At 42.9% G+C, this 20,012-nt stretch overlaps 1 protein-coding gene across 2 annotated transcripts; it reads right to left on the bottom strand.

Annotated features, from left to right (window-relative positions):
• Nucleotides 1–3,390: 3,390 nt before the first annotated feature.
• phf12b (PHD finger protein 12b) lies at nt 3,391–19,900 on the bottom strand. 2 transcript variants are annotated; one of them, XM_044201738.1, is made up of 15 exons: nt 19,207–19,900; nt 18,714–18,895; nt 16,374–16,446; nt 15,792–16,248; nt 14,904–15,024; nt 14,682–14,814; nt 14,380–14,544; nt 13,803–13,946; nt 12,267–13,011; nt 11,165–11,269; nt 10,871–11,023; nt 10,610–10,705; nt 7,572–7,654; nt 7,292–7,430; nt 3,391–4,573 (listed from the first exon to the last, which is right to left on the bottom strand). In XM_044201738.1, the coding sequence occupies exons 1-15, from the start codon at nt 19,270–19,272 to the stop codon at nt 4,107–4,109; spliced, it is 3,129 nt and encodes a 1,042-aa protein (XP_044057673.1). In that variant the 5' UTR covers nt 19,273–19,900; the 3' UTR covers nt 3,391–4,106. The 2 variants fall into 2 exon arrangements, with proteins under 2 accessions (XP_044057673.1, XP_044057674.1); XM_044201739.1 differs by lacking the exon at nt 19,207–19,900 and having other exon boundaries at nt 15,792–16,250; nt 16,375–16,446; nt 18,714–18,853.
• Between the last annotated feature and the right edge of the window lie 112 nt (nt 19,901–20,012).

Here is a 20,012-nt window from a genome sequence, read left to right as displayed (position 1 = left end):
GCTGCCTCAACACATTAACAGATTGTTTTAAAGACAGCAGAACAAATGAGTAACTCTACATAATCAGAAGTGAATTACTGTAATAGTTAATAAAAACCTGTGGCTGTGAGCCGAATGAGCCGTCATATCTTTGTAGTTTCAGCAGCAGATCTGCCAAAGTAGAAGCAAATAATGTAAAGCACAACAAATGTGTACTGTGACTGTACAGTCCTGTGAAGTCTGTTCATCGTTAGTGGTTAAGACAAGATTGCACTTTATTTGATCCCCTAGGGGAAATTCAAGTGCCACAGGGAATAGCAAGATATAACAAGCAAAATACAATAAGCAAAATAAAACAAGGTAATTCTAGATAATAAAAAATATAAAAAACTGCACAAGATAAATTAAAAGACTTTTATAAAGTGTCTGAGTGAGTCTAGTGGCGTCCACGGATCCAGTGGTTACAGAATCAGCTGTGTAGCTGACGGCCAGCTGGTGCTGTGAGCCAGTGAGCACTTCTGATCCAAAGCTGTGACACCCAGTGCTCCTTCACTGTGCTGTTCAGGTGACACATCTCTGTCTGCAGGGGGAGGACAGGTCAGTGCACAGAAGAACAACCTCACACACTGCACTGCTTCAACAGTCTAACCCTGTATTAAATCAGGCCTATTACGTGTTTAGACTAGAGAGTACTGGGTAATGTCTGTGACTTATGCAGATACACTGTTGTGGAGCAGCACCCAAGACCTTCACTGACCAATGAACGTGATTTGAGTTGACACATGGCCGTGTTTCCCTGCTGCTGTGTACTCGGGTCTAATTCAGTACTTGGAGGTCATGATGACGCTCAGATGACAACATAATGTGCAGCTTTCTAAATCACGAGGAGGGTTATATATTATGTATTGCATTAAGATACTGAAATATGGCAGAGTGGAAACAGTTAAACAGTCCCCTCTGTGGTTCCTCCTGTTGACTTCAGGTGAGTAGCAGCACAACACTGAACTACAGTGTTAGCTATGTTAGTGACGCAGTGTGCAGGACTAGCAGAAGATCAGCTGACAGCAGCCAAGTTACCAACACAGTAATGGTCAGTTAGAAGAAGTAGAAAACTCCCTCATACATTAGGGACAACTAATAGTCTGGCTAAATAAGAACCTGCAAGACGAGTTTTTCCCTCAGAGCATATTGCTCCCTACGTGACTTGACACTGCCTGTTTATTGTTTGCAGGTGGCCATGGTATCAGCATAACATTAGCCATGCATGCCTGCAACAGCTGATGCAGCTGATGTTTGCCTCTTACCTGCTGCTTTCTCCCGTCGGACCGACAGGGAAATGCGGTGGAGTTGCTCTTTTCGCTGGTGACTTTGTGTGTGAGGCCACATGGACAGAAATGTTAGAACACTTTGATCGAGTTGAAGCCACTGCCTCTTAAATAAGAGTCTGACCCAGCTCACTGTCCTTGCTCAGTTTTCACTGCAGTGTGCTCTTTAGCAGTCAGCGCCCCCTGCTGTCTGCGAGGAGCCTCTGCGCCCCAGCCGACCAATGGGAAATGGAAAAGATTATATTTAAAATGCTTAATGTCAGATGGTAAAGTGCAAATGCAAAAAAAAATAATAAATAATAAGTATTTTCATTTAAGCTTTTCTATTTCCCATTTTGAGTTTTATATTTGATGTTTACCTTTTCTTATTTCCATTATTGCCATTTTCAATTTCATCTTTACAACTGAAGCTTTCAGTTTGAGCATTTCTATTTAAGCTTTTGCATTTTAAATTTCACTTTTCTCATTGTCACACTACATTTTCAAATGATCATTTTACATGGCCTGATTATTCCTAGTTGTGTAGTAAAATAATAATCTTTTTAATTTGATCTCTTAAAATGTTCTATTTGGACTTTTAATTTGAATTATGACCAAAAATATCCTCCATAGCACACAAACAATGTTAACAACCTGTAGCAGTACACAAGGAAGTGTGTTTGCAAAGTTCGCAAAATCTAACTACGTCAGAGGGTTTAAAATGATTTCAGAAAATAATAATAATAATAATATATATATTTTAGGGGTGCTGAGATTAAATTTACAGTGGTGTGAAAAAGTGTTTACCCCCTTGCTGATTTCTTATTTTTTTGTCACACTTAAATGTTTCAGATCATCAAACTAATTTAAATATTAGTCAAAGACAACACAAATAAACACAAAATGCAGTTTTTAAATGAAGGTTGTTCTTATTAAGGGAAAACTAAATCCAAACCTACACATCAAACCTCAGTCGACATCACGTAATGTGTTTATTTTATTTTGTGGAAGCATTTTTCCGTCAAAGGTGAAACGACACAGACATGATGGGTTATAGTTATAGTGGGACCTGCCCGCCCCATTAACTTGTGGCACCGAAGTCTGGCACCAACGCAAGACTTGAATGCTGTCACTATGACGTAATGAGCCTTCCTTCTCTGATAGTCTCCTTGGTGCGCATCTTTTGCTCCAGCCAGACAAGATGTCCCTCCAGCAGCAGCGCCCAAGCTGATGGGCGGATGAAGCCTTGGGGCTGTATTTCTATTTGTGCTGAAAGAGATTTGAAGCCTCGGGGCTTCAAACTCAGCCACCACAGGGACATCTGCTGGCTTGGAAAACTTAGAGCAGCCCTTCAAGACGGCCCGAAGCACCACCACGCCTCGCTGATATTAACCATTTGAATTGTTTCAGTCTCATTTGTGTGCAATTAAAGTTATATCGTTAGATCTGTATATTGTTCAGAAGTTACTGCGCAATATGTTACAGTAAAATAATTAGGCTTAGCTATAAAATATTTTTACTGACATGAAATATTAAAGTATCTTCTTGCTGTAGTTCAGTCAGCGTGCCACTGTTGGCTCGTGATTTTAAACTTCATGGTTGATTTGTGTGATATTTCATGGGCCGCAATGTGATGTGACTGGAGAGAGAGATTTGTTAAATTAGCTTATTACTTTTATATATATATGGTTGCACTATTACTTGGTATCAGGAGGAAATGTTCTCATACTTTTGATTGTCTTTCTAATGTATACTGTACATCACCATATTTCTCATTTATTCTCCTCTCTTCTTATCCCACTAATGTGCCGATCACCTAGTTTAGCTGTAACACTTTCAAAACCGTCAAACTGAATGCAGCGTTTTCCGTAGTACCAGCCACATCTGAAGCTTCGGACGTCATCAGTCACGTGATGTTCTTCATCTGACACAAGCTCAAAGGAGTGACACAAGCTTTGGTATCATCCTCCCATCTCTACTTTCAAGTACTCAACTATAACCTTTACTAGCTAGTAATGTAACTTGAGGCAGAATGTAGCAAATCAAAATACAGTCCAAAGTGGACCCACAAAGGCCTGAAAATAACAGAAAACACAAATCCATTGAATTTGTTCTTAGAAAATCTTTCTGTATTTACAGGTTTGAACAGACAAGCAGGTACAGACAAAGAGTGCTTATATACAGAGCAGCACAAGATGTTAAAATGAGTGCTAAAACAATACGGTATTTACAGATGGACTACAGCGGAAAGTACAGACTAAGAACAAGTTTTATCACAAAACTTCTGGTACTCTACACAGTATCACAAATTCCATGAACTGTACAGTTAAAAACCAAAAAATGGTGAATCTACATGAAATCCAATGTTTCTCCAATTGAGAGGCACTGAATTATATATATTTACATTATATATACATATAGTGTATAAGCATGTATGTTTTCATACATATATAGCTACCTGTGGTGCAAAAGCAGCAAAAGAAATTAGAATATATGGAATTCAGTACTACAAAAAAGCTTTGTGCTAAATGGCCTGACTGACAAAATAATGTTACACCATACATACTGGCTAAAGAAAAATTGAGCGTAGGTAAATAATGTTTGCTCAAAGTCCTAACGGTTTGAAGTGAACAGAAGGTTACTGTCAGTCATTCAAAAACAGAAGAGATTGTCAATAATACTTCAAGTTCATGCAAAGATATAAACCATTAAAAATGAAAAAATAAACTTTTCCCTGTTGACCAACCAGCTGTGCAGCTTTCCCTTCATTGTGACTTGGAAGGTGCAAAACAAAAGGAGGGAGGGCGGGACATCCTGTGTGGGTTATGGAACAGAGTTGGCGTGCAGTACGGGCACTTGGTGGGGAGGGACAGTCTCAGCGTCGGCCTCATCCTGGCTGGACGGGCTGCTCACTGTGGCAGTGTTGGGTGGTGGCGTGAAGGTGGTGGTGGGGGTGGTGCTGGTGGTGGTGCTGGCCGCGCTGCTGCTGGTGGTGCTGGTGCAACTGGCAGCAGGCGTGGCGATCTGCTCCTCTTTGGGCTGCTTACTGGCGAACTCGGTGATGCTGAAGACAAACTGGAGGCAGCCCAGTTTAATGTAGCTGCCATGGTGGAGCAGGGCCGTGCCCTCCCAGCCCGCCCCGCTGCCTCCGATCAGGCTGGAGCTGCTCGCCTTACAGCTGCACAACAGCTCGGAGCCGCCCTGAGGCTGGCTGCTCATCACTCCACCGTTCGGCAACAAACCCACCACACAGTTGGGGCCCTCATCATCCTCATGCTTCTTACTGCGACCTGCAGAGAACACAGGGAGAACACTGTAGACCACACAGGCTGTGGCATGTGAACGCTATCACTACAATATGGAAAGGAAGGAAGAAATAACAGCAAAGGTTGCACATCAAAAGTAAAGAAAAGGGATGCAGGTTTTTTATGCCATTAGAGATGATGGCAGCAAGTGGAAATACAGTTGTTAGGCCAATACAGACGCCTGATCACCCCAGCACTGATGACAACTAACTAATTTAAAGTTTCATTAATTTGAAAAATAATGACCACGATTAGCAGACTTGCTTACGAGTTCAACTTTGGTTCACTTTGATATGCAAAATATTAGCCCAAAAAGAGGTCAATCAGAGTGGCGACCATGTGGTGGAGATATAGTTTAAGCCAGCGCCATTTAATACACTTCTTCTCTTGTAAAATAGTAGATGCTAACTGTGTTCTCAAACTTAGTTTTTAGCTGGTAAGCTAACTAGCCTGCTAGTTGAACTTGGCTCTGTCGCTTTTTAGTATGTTTGGACCCTATAATTACAATAATGGGTGCAACTGGCAGGCTCCAAGATCTAACCGTATAAAGCCAGTAGAAAAGTTAGGCTTTAGTTTCACTGGCTTTAATGTGTGCCTAGCTGGTGATTTTGAAAATCGCCGTTTCCATTTTCAGTGGGGGGTACACACAAGCACAAACACACACCCGCGAGAAATCAATAACCAGTCCATACCTCGCCAATGCGTCACAGCGCATCACAGTACATCATGTGTGCACGCTGGGCACAGAGACAGTAGAATACCTATATTCTCCATGAGGGAATGAAAGTGGAAAACAACATAAAACCTGCTGCTGTGAGAAGCGGAGACGATGGTTTCACACTGTAACAGTCCAGCAGAGAGCAGAGTAGGAGAGAAAACAGCTCTCCATGCGCCCAGAGGCACGAGGGAGAGCGCACAGTTGAAGCACCACAAATGACAATCACTCTGACAAAACACTCAAAACAGAGTGAGCCATAAAAAAAACGGGAGACATCCCACAGATGGAAGCGAATGAAAGAGCAGGGGGAGTTAATACACAATTAGAATAGTTAGAATTCGAATTAGAATATGTTCTCTTTCAGATCAAGCATCTTCAGATATGAGTGGAACTTTTTGTTCTTGCAACTGCATTTATTTTGGGACTCAAACGTAGCTTAACCAGCTCATGTGATATTCTGCTTCAGTACACTTTAAGAACAAATATTAATGGGACCTAGGTGTTGTCTAAAATATAAAGTTTTCAATACATACGGATTCTGAATATTTGAAACTGTTTCAATGCTCATTTTCCGCACTATCGATACACCGGTACCAGCTGCGCTTTCTCGCTCTCTCTTCCCTCCAACAGCGAGATGACACACACACACACACACACACACCCTGCAGTACACCCCCTGCAGTGCACACACAGCCCTGCCTCCTCTCACTCACTCACAGTGCTGTCTTCTTCTCGTCACTCGTCTCATTCACTCCTGTTGAATATAATAATTTTAAGCAGTAGCTCACGACATGCCGTCGTATATTGCAGGTTTTGTTATGCTGTTAACTCATTAAAGATGAAAAGTGCAGAGCCTCAGCAACCAATTTTGGTTGACAAAGATAACAGCAGTGCTGTTTGGAAATGCGTCGCATTTGAGGCGAATGAATAAGGAAAGACAAAGGATACAAGTAAGCCCATATGCAAGCGATGCTACAGAGCAGTTCTAACAAAAGGTGCTAACACAACTAATTTAGCAAAGCACCTGAAGGACCGACACGCCAACCTCTATAAAGAATTGAGAGGTTGGTGACAGCTCCCATTTCAACATCGCTGAAGCATTAAACAAGACAAGTAAACTGTTGTTGATAAGTGTGTTGTCCTGTTGTTGGCCCAAGCGAATCCCCCTCAGAGCTCTCAAGCCTGAGGAATCTCAGACAGCAGAGTTTCAGTTGATAGGGAAATACTTTGATGACTATGGTCAGAAGAATATTCTTTTCATTAATGTAAAAAAAGTTTGGATGATCGTTAATGTTTACTACAGTCATTCTGCAGTTCTCTGCTACTACCCAAGAAAAATCGTTGGCATGTTATAGCCTTGTTATATTTATCTTTAAATAAAAATCAAAACATTTTATGCCCTCAATGTTGTGTAAATTTTCCCCTGTGGGATCAAAAATGGTATAGAATACCACTACAGAGAATTGCACCTGAACATTTAATATCCAGGAATTCACATTCTAAACACTGAACTGTTGTTTGGCAACAATATAGCACATTGACCCTACACGGTCCAGCCATATACAGTACCAGGTTTCGACCTGGTCTTGTTCTACAGTGGTGCCAAAATACCCAAAAAATTTAAAATAATAAAGCCCTGAGGGTTTCAACAGTGTCCATTGTTGGACTGGATGGAAAGTTAGCACCCAGATGAGATGACTGGCTGTATGGTGAAGCATCCGATGTTGTCTCAGGCTGGACTGAATGATAAGACTGAGGCCTGTGCAGGCATGTTGGAGTGCCACCTGGAGGCAGCCACAGATTTTAGCTGGTTTCTGACACGGCAGTGTTCCGACCCACCAGGTGCCTCTGCAGCACAAATGTTTGGCTACATTTGTATTAAATTAAGTTTGATCTTGTGAGATGAGACTTGGCTCACTGACGACCCTCCAAACTGCACATAGTATGAATACTTGCCTAACTGTGTGTAACTGTAATGTACTCACGGATAATGCCTTGGACTTTGGCCACCAGGCCGCTGGGTGGAGACGGCGAGGCTTTCTCAGAGAAGTCACACGAGTAGAGGACGTTGTCCACTGTGGTGCCGTGCTCGCTGTAGTTGAGCAGCTCATAATGCTTGGTATTCTAAAAAGGACACAAACCATTTACACCATGTTCTACAACAACAGTTCTCCCATGTGTTTAATAGGCAGAGGGGGAGAATTGTGGTACAGTACAATAACATACTTCTACATTGAAGCAATGCAGCAGTTTGAAAGCCCATACCTCATCATAGAAAATACAGGCGTGTTTCCCCGATATGTAGTTGCAATGACCATAGTTTGTAAGGCACACGTCCATGTCAGCACCTTTTAAAAAAACATTCGAAAAATTGTGAGTTGTAGTTTTATGGCAAAACTCAATAATGAGACTTTTTATGCAATCCTACACCTTCTGTAGATATCAGATACATTGCTGCCATTTTATTCTCATGTTGGTCTAAATGCCATTTCAAAAACTGTTAGTACAAGGTATCAACTGTCACCAAAATTCTAATTCAACACCAGGGGTGGGTATTGTTTGATATTATTGCCAGTACAGTACACAAATTCAGGTACAGATAAAGGGTTTTGCAGATAGAGGAATTTTTGGCACCCCCCCAAACCGTTTTTTGCCAGCACCAAAGGAAAATCACTAGCACCTAAATGATGAGAAAATAGCAATTTATCAAACTGTCTAACAAGCAGAACGTCAACTTAAATATGTCTCCAGCAGTCAACGTCCCTCTCATCCACAGCCGCTATATTTTACACAGGCGCTGGACAGGCCGGCTAAGCTGCATTGTTTAGACTGGGCCTGAATGCTCCGCTGTGAAGCTAGCTAATGGGAGAGAGGACTTCCTGTGATTTCCCATAAAATAAAAGCCAGGACTCTATAAAAACGTAGCGACCAGGGGCACCCTGCCCTGGTAGAGCGCGTACCATTACGGCTGAGTCCTTACGCGGCGGCCCGGGTTCGATTCCAGCCCTTTGCTGCATGTCATTCCCTCTCTCTCCTGCCTTTCCTGTCCATCTACAGCTGCTACAATGCAAATTCCACATAGAGATTTAAAATAGTTGTAGTGGTGGTAATATTAATAGTAATGATAATAGTAATAAGACAAGCTATCGATATTTTAGTAATCGAGTATTTTACTGATTATTCCATCGATTAAGCTTCAGTAAAAGTAGCAATACCACAGTGTAAAAAAACTGCTACAAGTAAAAGTCCTACTTTCAAAATCTTACTTAAGTAAGAATCCAAAAGTATTAGCATCAAAATATACTTATAGTACAAAAAGTAAAAGTTCTCATGCAGAAAGGCCCATTTCAGAATAATACACATCCCTAGATTATAATTAGTGATGCATTAATGTGGAAGTATCACCAGCGCTGCAGCTGGTAGAGATGAGGCTAATTTCAAGTACTTTATATACTGCCGGGTAGATTAACCCTCTAGACCCCATAGCGCCTGTTCTATATTTCACTATGGCGCCTGGGAACTGGAAATATACATCGTAGCATTGAGATCTGTGATTTTTTCGCTGTAACTCGGTTCCCACTCAATTGGCTCTGCCGACTAAGCGTCTCCGTCTTTATGATCTTATAAATGGCGTAACATTGTGTTGTGAGAGAGATCCTGACCCACCGTGCACTGTGGAAAGCGACGAACCCATTGTGAGTTCAAGTTTTTGGCTGGAAATCACATCACATCGCCTAATCACCGTCAGCAACCAGCGGGACCTCCCGGCTCTCACTGCCTACCACCACATTACTGTGTTTGCTCTTAACACTGCTGTGTGGGTTGAAGTGTGGGCCAGTTCTCCTTTGTTGTGAAAGCTTTCTCTTCTTTTAGGTAGAGATGCAATTCTCATGGCATGTTTTGATTGTTTGGCATCATTACAGTTATTGATTTCATATTATGTACACCTAGGTAAAAATAAATCGGATGTTATTATGGGCTGTTATTGGCTCACAAGAGAGTGCAGGTTTATAGTGATAATGCCTTGATTTTTCTGTTTCTAGGAATTTGAAAATTCCAGCAGTGAGGGAAAATTAATATAGCTAAATGCCCAATTCTTACCATATTTTACAGAAAATGTATTTGTATATTTTAAAAATCAGTAGAATTTTTTGTCAAAAGTTTGTGATTTACTGTTTGATACATGACTGTTTTACTGTTTCAAGATGTTACATATTTGTATATTAGTCACATTGAAATATAGACAAATCTAATGAATGAATGGTTAATCCCCGAGTTGAGTAGGGAAACTGGTTTAGTTTAAAGGAAATAGCTACTGGCAATACTCAAGTAAAGTACAAGTTCCTCAAATGTACTCAAGTACAGTACTTGAGTAAATGTACTTAGTTACATTCCACCACTGCAAATCCTCCTCCTTCTGCCTTTAAAGACTCACTAACTCATTTAATCTGATGAATCACTGTATTCAAATTCAGGATTTAGTTTGAGGAATTCTTTCGGAGGGTGATGACGTCATAAAATATGACGACAGACATTTGAAAACCTCAATAGAAGCTTTGAATGTAAAACATGACATTCGGTACAGCCCTACATTTTTGTTTATCAAATGGTCAGAAATAACAGGAAAATGCATAGATTTCTGTCAAATAAGGTAACACAAACTCATTGCCTTTACAGTACGCGGACCGATCATGCTTACTGTCATGCGTCGTCACCCCCCAAAGGCCCATTCTGAGCCAGGAAAAACCCTGCAGATACCAAAACAATAGTTTTTTTGATACTTCACTTTGAGAAATACAAACACATTTTCCTACAAACCCTTTCAACAAAGGAAGTGGTACATGTTGTCTAAACAAGTGGTTCTCAACCTGGGGGTCAGTACCCCCGAAGAGGTCACAAGCTCTATCTGAGGGTTCACAAAATCCTTAACAGGATAGGCAATACATAGCTCTGCTACACAAATTGTTATTTTTATTTTACTTTTCTGTAATCTTTTCTTTTTTAGCGTGAAATACTGGATAGTTTTACCTCTCCCTGAACGTCACACTCGGGTTGAACTGCTCGCAACTCATAGACATGTAAAATGTGCAAGCGGTCACGAGTACACACTGCTTCACTTCAAAAGGCTCACAAGCCAAGAAGGTTGGGAACCTCTGGTCTGAACAGAAGCAGCTCTGAGAACTTCAGTGACACTGTGAGCGAGTTCTCGATCACTTTGCAGAAGCACATAACGGTCAATTGTCCACAAAATTCAGTTGGGTGAATGTTTTTGAAGTCACTGTGATGCAGTCAGCATGTCTTACCAGATCCTATGTATAACGTCCTATAGCACATGCTGACAGCTCCTCCTTTTCCTGTCAGAGGGTAGAAGACAGCTCGGGCCTGCACCTTCTTCTGACCTGGTAGGAAGAGGTTCAGGTTTTCAAGTTCGGAATTACTTTCAGGAAAGAACTCTAGATTAGAAATGGAAATTCCATTTAAATTCATTTACCATTAAAAAACACTCTAATCGACAAGAGATGAGATGTGAAAAACAGACTGACAGAGGTAAGTAAGTGTCTTACTGTCAGGGTGGGGTGATGCGGTTTTGGGGGCCGCACTGGTGGCTGGGGGAGGGGGAGGGGGAGTGCTGGGCTCTTTGGGGGGAAAGAGCTGCTGGATCCTCTGCCATGCCAGGGTCTTGATCATCTCTGCATCCAGTTTGTCCAGCTCAATCCCTACACACACACACACACACACACACACACACACAGAGACCATTAGAAGGTAATTAGTTTGCTTCCTCACAGGCATGACATTTTGACAATACCACATTGGTTCAGTACTGTCACTTCTCAGTACTGAGTGAGCACACTTACCTCCATCCTCATCCCTTCCATCTTTCATGCAGCTGGACAGGTTAGCAATGGAGGAGAGAGTGCTGGGCAGCAGTAAGTCCATCAGTCCAGGACCAGCCTTTATGTCTGTGAAGGGGAAACATGCAGTTGGTCAAAGAACTGAGACTGGAGGACTGCTCATGGACATTTGACTCGTTGGGAATTTTATTTATTTATTCATTTCTGTACAATAAGCTATTATAAACTATATAATGCAAGCAATTTAAATGTGTTTTTGTGTACAAAAAACAAACAAACTTCCAAACTCTCATTTCACCTGCAGTACATATCACACTGCTGTTTTGCTGTGACACTTCAAACAGCTGGAAAGGCTATGGCCTGCTATAAAGAGCTGACGAGTCTCTCAGTGAAAGTGGGGAGCAGTGTATCAAAAAATGACCACAGACTTGATTTAACACTCTTCAACAAGACTCACGAGTGTAGGATTTGTTGGAGTGCTGCTGTAGTACAGTATTCGATTGTACAGGCTTGGTATAGAACCCACACTCTGTAACGCAGCCTTTTTTTTGCCAGTTAAATAACTCAACTGCTGCAAGAATTACAATGTTTTTACAATCATTAATGCTTTTGGACAACTTAAGCCGGGCCCCTTATTGCTGTTCAGGTTGACTTCAATTTACCAAAACACATAATCAGACAATGCCTTTCTGCGTGCTCTGACCTCCCCCTCCCACTTGTTAGATATCCTAGGGTGAATTGTTAGGTCTTCTATAAAAATCACTAGTCCACGCATTACATGCAAACAACTCAGTGGTGTGCCTTTTGGAACTGTCTGACAGAGTCGAGTCGAGCCGTGCCACGCAGCGGAAACGAGGCCTAAGTGACTCTCGGAAAAATGTGGCAACACACAACATTTCTATGTTGAGAGAAAAAAAGATTATTTACCTCTTCCATTCGATATGACTGAATATCAAATAAGCATTTTTTTTTTACATTTTGCAGACCGAATGAACGTTAATGAATAAAAACTACAACAACAGTTATTTTTGCAATCCCTAGAAAACCTCAAGTGAACCTGGAAAGCCAATCAGCAGTGAGCATTTATTGGCTCAGGAACATGTACCTGGAGTAGGTGATGACGAATCCAGCTGGGTCGGGCCCTGCTCCTGCTTGCCTTTAGGTGGTGTGTCTGAGCGGGCACTGCTGGTGATGGAGTAGGAGGGTTTTTCATCGCTGCTCATACACTCCTTCTGGAGCTCTGTCTGGCTCCTGTGGTTCTGCTGGCTGCTGTGGGGCCAGATCATTAGGGCACTGGAGCAGTTTTTCTGAGCACAGGCCTCTGTTGTGCTCTCAGGCTCCTTTTTAACTGTTTCTGCTCCTATGTGGTTCACTAGCCCATAGGCAGGAGCTGAGTCTGGGGGCGTTGTACTGGGCTTCAGTCTGTGCTGCAGCTCTGCCTGCCTGCCGGAGTCTGAGGCACTCTTACAGTCTACAGGTCCGTTGGCTTTGGGAGGCTGACACTCCTCTGCCAGAGGTCCGTTTGGTTTCCTACAGTTCTGACATGGTGTCATGCTGCATTTACAAACACTGGGCTCTGCTAGGGCGCCCCTTGAAAGAGAGGCCCCCTGGGGGTCATCGGGTGTACTGCAGGGTTTCGAGCAGGGGTCAGGGGAAGAAGTCCTTCCTAAAGAGGCCTGAGTTTTCATGTCCACTGATGTGACACATGATTTACTAGTGGCTTTCTGCTCAGAAACCCTATCTGCTGATGATGTTACTGATGACAGGGTGGATGCTGTGGATGACGCCTTCTGCTTGATGGATAGGTGTCGCATGATGCTGCACTGGAGGGCGATGACATCCTGAAGCCACTGTTCAACACAGCAGAACCATGTTTTACAACATAAGAAGCAACCATCAATTCTTTTTAACCCGTCTATCTGACGGAGACATTTATTTTAGAGAGATTATATTTTTAGACTTTTGCTGCAATATTTTGAAATAAATTCAAGATTTGATTCCCACCACCTCCTGTCCACGTGTCAAGCGTCTTTGGGCAAGACACTGAACCCCAGATTGCTCCCGATGGTTGGCCAGCACCCTGCACGGTAGCTCGCCGCCGCTGGTGTGCGAGCGTGTGAATGAGTGGCAAAAACCTTGCAAAGTGCTTTGGATAAAAGTGCTATATAAATGTAGCCATTTATATGTCAAAGTGTAATTTAGTTAGACCAACAATCAAACCTTGAAAAAGTGTAACTCCCTACTTTGAGAGGAGCTGCTACCTGAATCCACAGACCATTATCCAGACAAACCTTACCGATCGTTCACCACACCTTTAAACTGCGCTGCTGTTAATATCACAATTGGATTCATTTATTTGACTGTTTTTGCAGAGAAAAACAGCAATTATTCCACATACCAGCCCACAATTTATATTAGTTCTGACTTTTTTACTCAACGACCAGGCAGTAACTATCAGTGACTCGCCAATATACTTGCAAAATCATTGAATCACATAACTTTTTATACAGAGCATACATGATACAAGCCATTGTTGCAGGTGACTATGATTAGACTGATTTAAAATACGAATGGTGATGACATATTAGACAAACTGCGTAAACTGTGTAATGTTGTTGTAAAAGTTGTTTCTTCTGCCTACCTCCTGCTGCTCAGCCTCTGTGGTGAGGTGCTTTGAGGGCTGATGGTCGGGAACGCCGCTACAAACCAGCTCCAACTGGCGCACCCCTGCAGGAAGCAGCATGGGGGGAGGATTCTGGTACTGGGACTTGATGGCATCTGGCACCTGAGTCCAGATAGTGATTGTTAGAAATACCTTGAATCACTTTAACTTCAATTTTCCTAACATATTCTAATGTCTCTGAATGAACAGGGAATCTTACATACGGATTGTTTTTGGCATAGAATTCACTTTTCATGTCAATGGAATTATTTCAGTTTGTTGAGGCATGACCCCCCCAAAAGAGGAAACATGATTAATGCACAAGAATAAATTGTTAAAAAAAGAAGAATCTCAGTTATGGCATGAATTGTTTTTCCCCACCACTATCTGTGCACCACTGGCCTGTCTTAGCAATTAAGGAGGGACAGGTGACCACACAAAACTACTTAGGACTCTCCTTAAAAGCCTAACCCCCAGCCTGAAGAGACACTGAAGACAGAATACGATATGCTACCAGTAGGCTGTCTACACCCTCACACCGAGGCAGCCAGTCTACCTTGATGGTCTTCTTGTTGTGCTGGTGGGTGGTGCGCCGGTTGGGCGTGTTCTGCCGATGAACTCTACGCAGGAAGTCCAACTTGACGGCATGCTGGGACATCCTGTCCTGGAACTGGTCAAAGAGCTGACAGCGGCTGGACAGGCTCAGGCTCCTCTGATTCAGCTGGACATCAGACAAACATTTGAAATGGAAAACTAATAATTCTGTTGCACCGCCTTGGCTGAGACAAACAAACAAACAAACAAAAACATGGCGATAATAAAGTGAGTTTTACTCTGAGCCAAGGCCATGACTCTTACCACTAAGTGCTCAACGTGGTTTGGACACATCCATTTGCCAGCAGGTAAAGCTGTGAGTGGAGGGTCCAGACAGTCCATGTGGAACAGAAGGGGACAATAGTCACACTGGATCAGTGGAGCCAACCTGCAACTCCTGTGAGTGGAAATACAAGGAAATCAGTACAACATATGAAGCTTCTCAGGTCTGTGTGAACATCTTTACTGTAATCTGGTAGAACTAACCTGTTGCATGAAAAGCAGACTTTGACTGGTAGAGGGACCAGACCATTGGAATCCAGTTCATGCTGAGGCCTCCTAAACGGCTTTCCTAGTAGCTCCTCTTTTCTTCTTCGTTTACTGCTGCCTAGAAATCCAAACGAGATTGGAACATTTGAAAAACAATCCAACACAGATATCCTCATGCTGTCACGACTCAAAAATCTGAAATACTAAATTCATTCGGGAAAACCATTTTGTAAGCACGGGTCAGTACTTATATATACACTATACACTGATATACTGTTTTCATATCAAATTTCCACAACTCGCCTCATCTACTTCTAGTTTAGTTTCTGGAATGTCAGACTTTGACCAAGAAGGGGAGTTTACAGAGTTTCTCAACCTTGGGCTCAGAATGCAACAATGGGTCACAACTGCCATTTCAATTCAACCTATTTGGACTTTTAATGCTCTTGAAAATAAAAAACAAAAAGTATGCCAAACTCTGATTCACAGGACAATTTGGCAGCTAACTGTCATTAATAATGTGGGACTTAAAAATCGGTTATCAGGCCACAAAAGTTTGTGAAACCAAATTTCACCTGTTGTTAGACCATCAACAAAACTGAATATTTACTATGATGTTTGAGATACCTGAACATGTTTTAAATATCAAACTCAGTTATAGATGGGCTGGAATATCTGGGCTTGTTAAAGCTCCAGAGGTCATCTATATTTGGTTTGTAATACATAGGAGTATAAAGAAATATACCAAAAACAACATGGACTATGGCAGGCCTACATTGTGAGGAGCCATTTTCCCCCAACCCTCAAGTATGTCAGGTGTTTTTTTCCTTCACCTTAACATTCGAATTCTAGTGAAGGTTTAGGAACTCATTACGACTGACTGACCTGGCAGTGCAGTGGTGCAGGTGAGTTCGCTGGGTAGCTGGAACTGTGTAGGGTTCCTCTCCATAGCTGCTGCTATTAGCAGCTGAAAGGGCCTCTTGAGGAGGCGCGGTGTCGGAACGGATAGCGTAGCACCCTCAAGCTCTGCGCCCTGAACTTCATCCTCGGGCTCTGCTGCCTCCTCCTCCCCATCGTTCTGCTCCTCTGAGGGGGTCGGGGTGGATGAAGTGTTGGAGGTGGGCGTCCCGGGCCGGCTGCTCGGCCTGCTGCTGGTCCTGCGGTCCAAGAGGCGTACCTGGGCCACTCGTAGACCGGGCCCCGCTGCTCCGGCCCCTGGAGGCAGGCCGTCGAGCCGCAGCGGGCCCGCGTTAAGCTCCAGCTCCACGGCCGGGGACGCAGAGCGCTTAGACGAGGACCTCTCTGGTAGGCCGTTGGTCTGTTCTGACTTCTGCTCTCGCTTCTGACGGCAGTGTACAAAGACCAAAAGACAGATTTCAGACCACATAGCATACCAATACTTTCCAGCAGCATAACGGTAACATTAGTGGAGGACCGGGTGTGCAACAGAGAAGACCTGCCACTCACCTTTTTTCGAACATTGCAGCGATGACACATCCATTCCCCTGGGGGAAGCATTTCTTCACTTAGAGGTGGGTTGCTGTGAAGATACAACAATGATCATCAGTGACCAGGTTGATAATTAATGCAGACAAATGAATAAACATTATTATTTAACATCCGTCTATGCAGTCACGATATTATGCTTCACAATTATGTTGTCTAGTTTCATGTGAGGAAGTAAATGTTGATTTTAAAACTAATTTAAAAGAACTTTGAAAGAATTTTTACCATGCATATAAGCCCTATCTTGTAATTGTGAAAAAATGACATTTATTTTCTTATTGGTTAAATCCATATTCCCCACCTAGTTATCCAACATTCCAGCACCGCTGAAAGAATACAGTCATTTAAATTAGATTTAAATACACAAAAAAAGGGGTCATGCTGCTTCCCAGCATTGGGTGTGTGATAGGCGTGGCACTAGATGATTGACAGGTGCTCTCCTTTTCTGAAACACAACAGGAAACACTTCCTGGCTGCACCTGGGTTCCAAACCGGACCAACATGGCGGCTCGTTTGGAAACTTTCTCTTATATCACGAAAATAGTTCACCGAATAGTGTTTCTGAAAATATTTTAGGCGAGAAATAAGCCATGCAGTTGCTGAATCTGTCTCCATTTTAGATCAACAGTGATAAGTTTAAACGTTTTTCGGGAGTTTTCCAGAGGCATAAAGTAGCCTGGATTCAACTTCATGCAAATGAGGAGCGGTCAACGTGACGGCCCGTCTCTCAAAACGCAACGCTACCAGAATGCATTGCGGGGCTTTGTACATAGACAATGAATGGAAAGCGTGGAAATGACGGATCCTGTGGACACGTACCATAAGACTATAAGCATTAACAAACCGGGTACCACTTAGCTAGTAAACTTAACCCCCTGTGCCTCCATCTAGTGGACTGATAATTGCATTACATTCAAGAAAATGCCTGACAATGATGTGCAAAGTAATCTCAATTTCCGTTTTTTTATATGTGTATTACAACAACTGAAACATGAGTTATCTAAGAGAAAAGATTGAAAATATTCCAATTAGCTATACATAAACAATAATTATACGTTCTCCAGTGAAATGACCATAGCAAACATCACCATTGTTACAAGGTAACATGCTCAGAGCGACAAAGGATTTATTTATTTTTGTAGATGCTGTCATGGTAAAAGCGCACATTGACAGAACAACAATGAGTCAAGGAGGGCGATATCATGATTGATTTCTAACGGGCAGGACACAGCTGAAGCCAGGACTATAATCTACAGCCCAAATTCTCCCTTCACAAGCAAAGGTGATCAAAGGTTAGGTTACACTGTGTAACACTGCCTTTAAGATAACACACCTTAAAGCAGCACGTTTCTTCCCAATATGCAGCGATATGAGATAACCACAAATCGTGAAGATGAAGCCATTCACAGGTCTGATCAGACACGGATGAAACGTTTCTGTTTGGTCGTTTCCAAGTGACAATCTGAACTCAACTTTTCTGAATGCCAAAGTTAAAATAATCATGCAAGCAGATGTTCAACTGAGAGCCATGCAAAGCGGCATCGGAGAAACGCTACAGTTGGACGAGCTTTATAACATGTCCACTACAAACACTGCCATGTCGCCACTCCATCTCAGCAAATGACACAACATTTCGTCCATGTTGTTTATGAACGCTTTTTTCCCCAAAGCTACATTTTAAAGGTTGGTAAGATGGCGGTGGAATAGAAAGAGAGAGCAGTGAGGTCGCCATATTGTAAACAGAGGCAGTCTCGACTCCATTTTTAGCAGCAGCAGCGGCTCCACTGGCTGTAGCCGCGACAGGAGGGGAGGACCGACGGCAAGCTAATTCTAGCCGCTTTCAGACAACGCTAACGTTACACTTCTTTTTAGCTCCTGTACGTCTTATCAACATGCCTTTCAGAGACAACAATGAATGAAATTATGCTCTCTGTAAACGCTGCAATTATACGACCAACCATATCTAACGAGACACCACATATGTAACAGCACATATTCTCCAAAGGGTGATAAAACTAAAAAATAACGGTTAGCTAGTTTAAGTTACTCGACACTGACACAGATGAAATTAGTTGTTCTATTTGCTCACCAGATTGTATTCAATAAACCTCAGGTTTAATGTTCACTCGCCTCTAGGTATACCAAATATACGTTTTAATGTATGAAGTTAGCATTCAGCATCTAATTTATGCATGCAGCTAACGGCGACTCCAAGTTGCAGAAAGTACTCTTAGTATGCACTGATGTGTGCATGACTTGTCCCTGTGCGTTCTGCCTCTTTTGTTCAAATAAGTAACTTACCAGCACTGGAGGTGGAAGGCTGCAGGACAGTGGTCACAGCACAGCAAGTCTCCCCCCTCCCGGCAACTATCGCAGGTGTCGTGGTTGGTGGCCCTGCCGCTCCTCCGGACGTCTCTCACCAACTTCCGACTCCTCTTCTCTACCTCCTCGGACTTGGGGGGCGCCAGTAGTGTTTGGATTTGCTATAAAAATTGTTCAGCTGTTTAGTATGAGGTCACGGCTGCCCTGACTGATAGTTAGTTGACAGAGTTGGAAAATATGCAGCTTTGAGCCCGCTGTGCCATTCCATGCTAAGCTTGGAGAGCGGTAACGTTAACTTGTGGCCTCCATTATCAACCCAAACTACTAGTTAAGTTAGCTAACCGAGAAATGCTTGACAGCAGGCTATGGTTGTCTGGTGATAACGGCAATGAATGTACCGGAAAAGACATTAAAGCATTAGCAGTACGGGAACATTTCACTTAATTAAGGCCTTCGAGCAGAACAACCTTACCTCCATTAAGCCCCCAGAGGTATCCAAATCGTACACAATCGTCGGGGTCTCCATTTTGTCCCACATTCATCCAGGAGCAGACGTTGCACAAGGAATTTGCGATACAAATGCCTACCGGGCACACAACTATGAGAGGAAATCCCGCAATAAATGTATTTTTACAAATGTTTTAGACCAGCGGATGGCTGGCCAAGCGATGCTAGCTATCGTTAGCTGGTTAAGGGAGCTAACTACGAAGGCAAGACGTCAACCAGTCAAGGTTGTGAAGCTAGCGGGCTCACTAGCTTGTGTTGTGGGCCCAAAAAAAGACAACAAAAATCAACGATAACCGTGTGATTAAAACACTGGCTTCTTAGCACCACCTTTTATGTGCTGCGCCAAGCTTACACACAGTATTTTACATCAATAGACTGTTGCTGTTAGATACAAAATCCATCTGCGGCCTAGCTGGCCAGCCATGATTCTTGTTTCTGCTCCTGCAAAAAGGAGCCTTGTAAATCTGCAAACCCCTCCGCTCCCATTGTCAACAGATGTAGCCAAAAATTGCAGACGGAAGTTCGGCGTGGCGCGGTCCAATACACGGCTTCCGATAGCGTTCGGAATGTATAATCCTCAAATCAGGTATGTGGAGATGCAAATTTGGTTGATGTTATTGTTGTGAAAAACGCTGTGCATCTACACTGGCTGCTAGCAACATCCTCTACCAGTTGGCGCAACCGCGAACCGCCGTACGCGCATGCGCATTGGAACGGATATAGATGAGGATACATACATTGTAACAAGGAGCGAATAGATTGTGTACATTA

The sequence above is a fragment of the Siniperca chuatsi genome, linkage group LG7, assembly GCF_020085105.1.
Source record: "Siniperca chuatsi isolate FFG_IHB_CAS linkage group LG7, ASM2008510v1, whole genome shotgun sequence".
Taxonomy (NCBI): Eukaryota; Metazoa; Chordata; class Actinopteri; order Centrarchiformes; family Sinipercidae; genus Siniperca; species Siniperca chuatsi.
Note: the sequence above shows the minus strand (reverse complement) of the source record. Positions and strands in the feature narration are given on the sequence as shown.

What these genes read in the sequence shown, in the direction of transcription:
- phf12b (XM_044201738.1), bottom strand. Translation starts at nt 19,272, where the DNA reads ATGTGGGACAAAATGGAGACCCCGACGATTGTGTACGATTTGGATACC. An exon ending in GTCTGCTTTTCATGCAACAG is followed by an intron (nt 14,815 to 14,903) that starts GTTAGTTCTACC and finishes TTCCACTCACAG; the next exon opens with GAGTTGCAGGTTGGCTCCAC. An exon ending in CGCATCACCCCACCCTGACA is followed by an intron (nt 10,706 to 10,870) that starts GTAAGACACTTA and finishes TCTTCCTACCAG; the next exon opens with GTCAGAAGAAGGTGCAGGCC.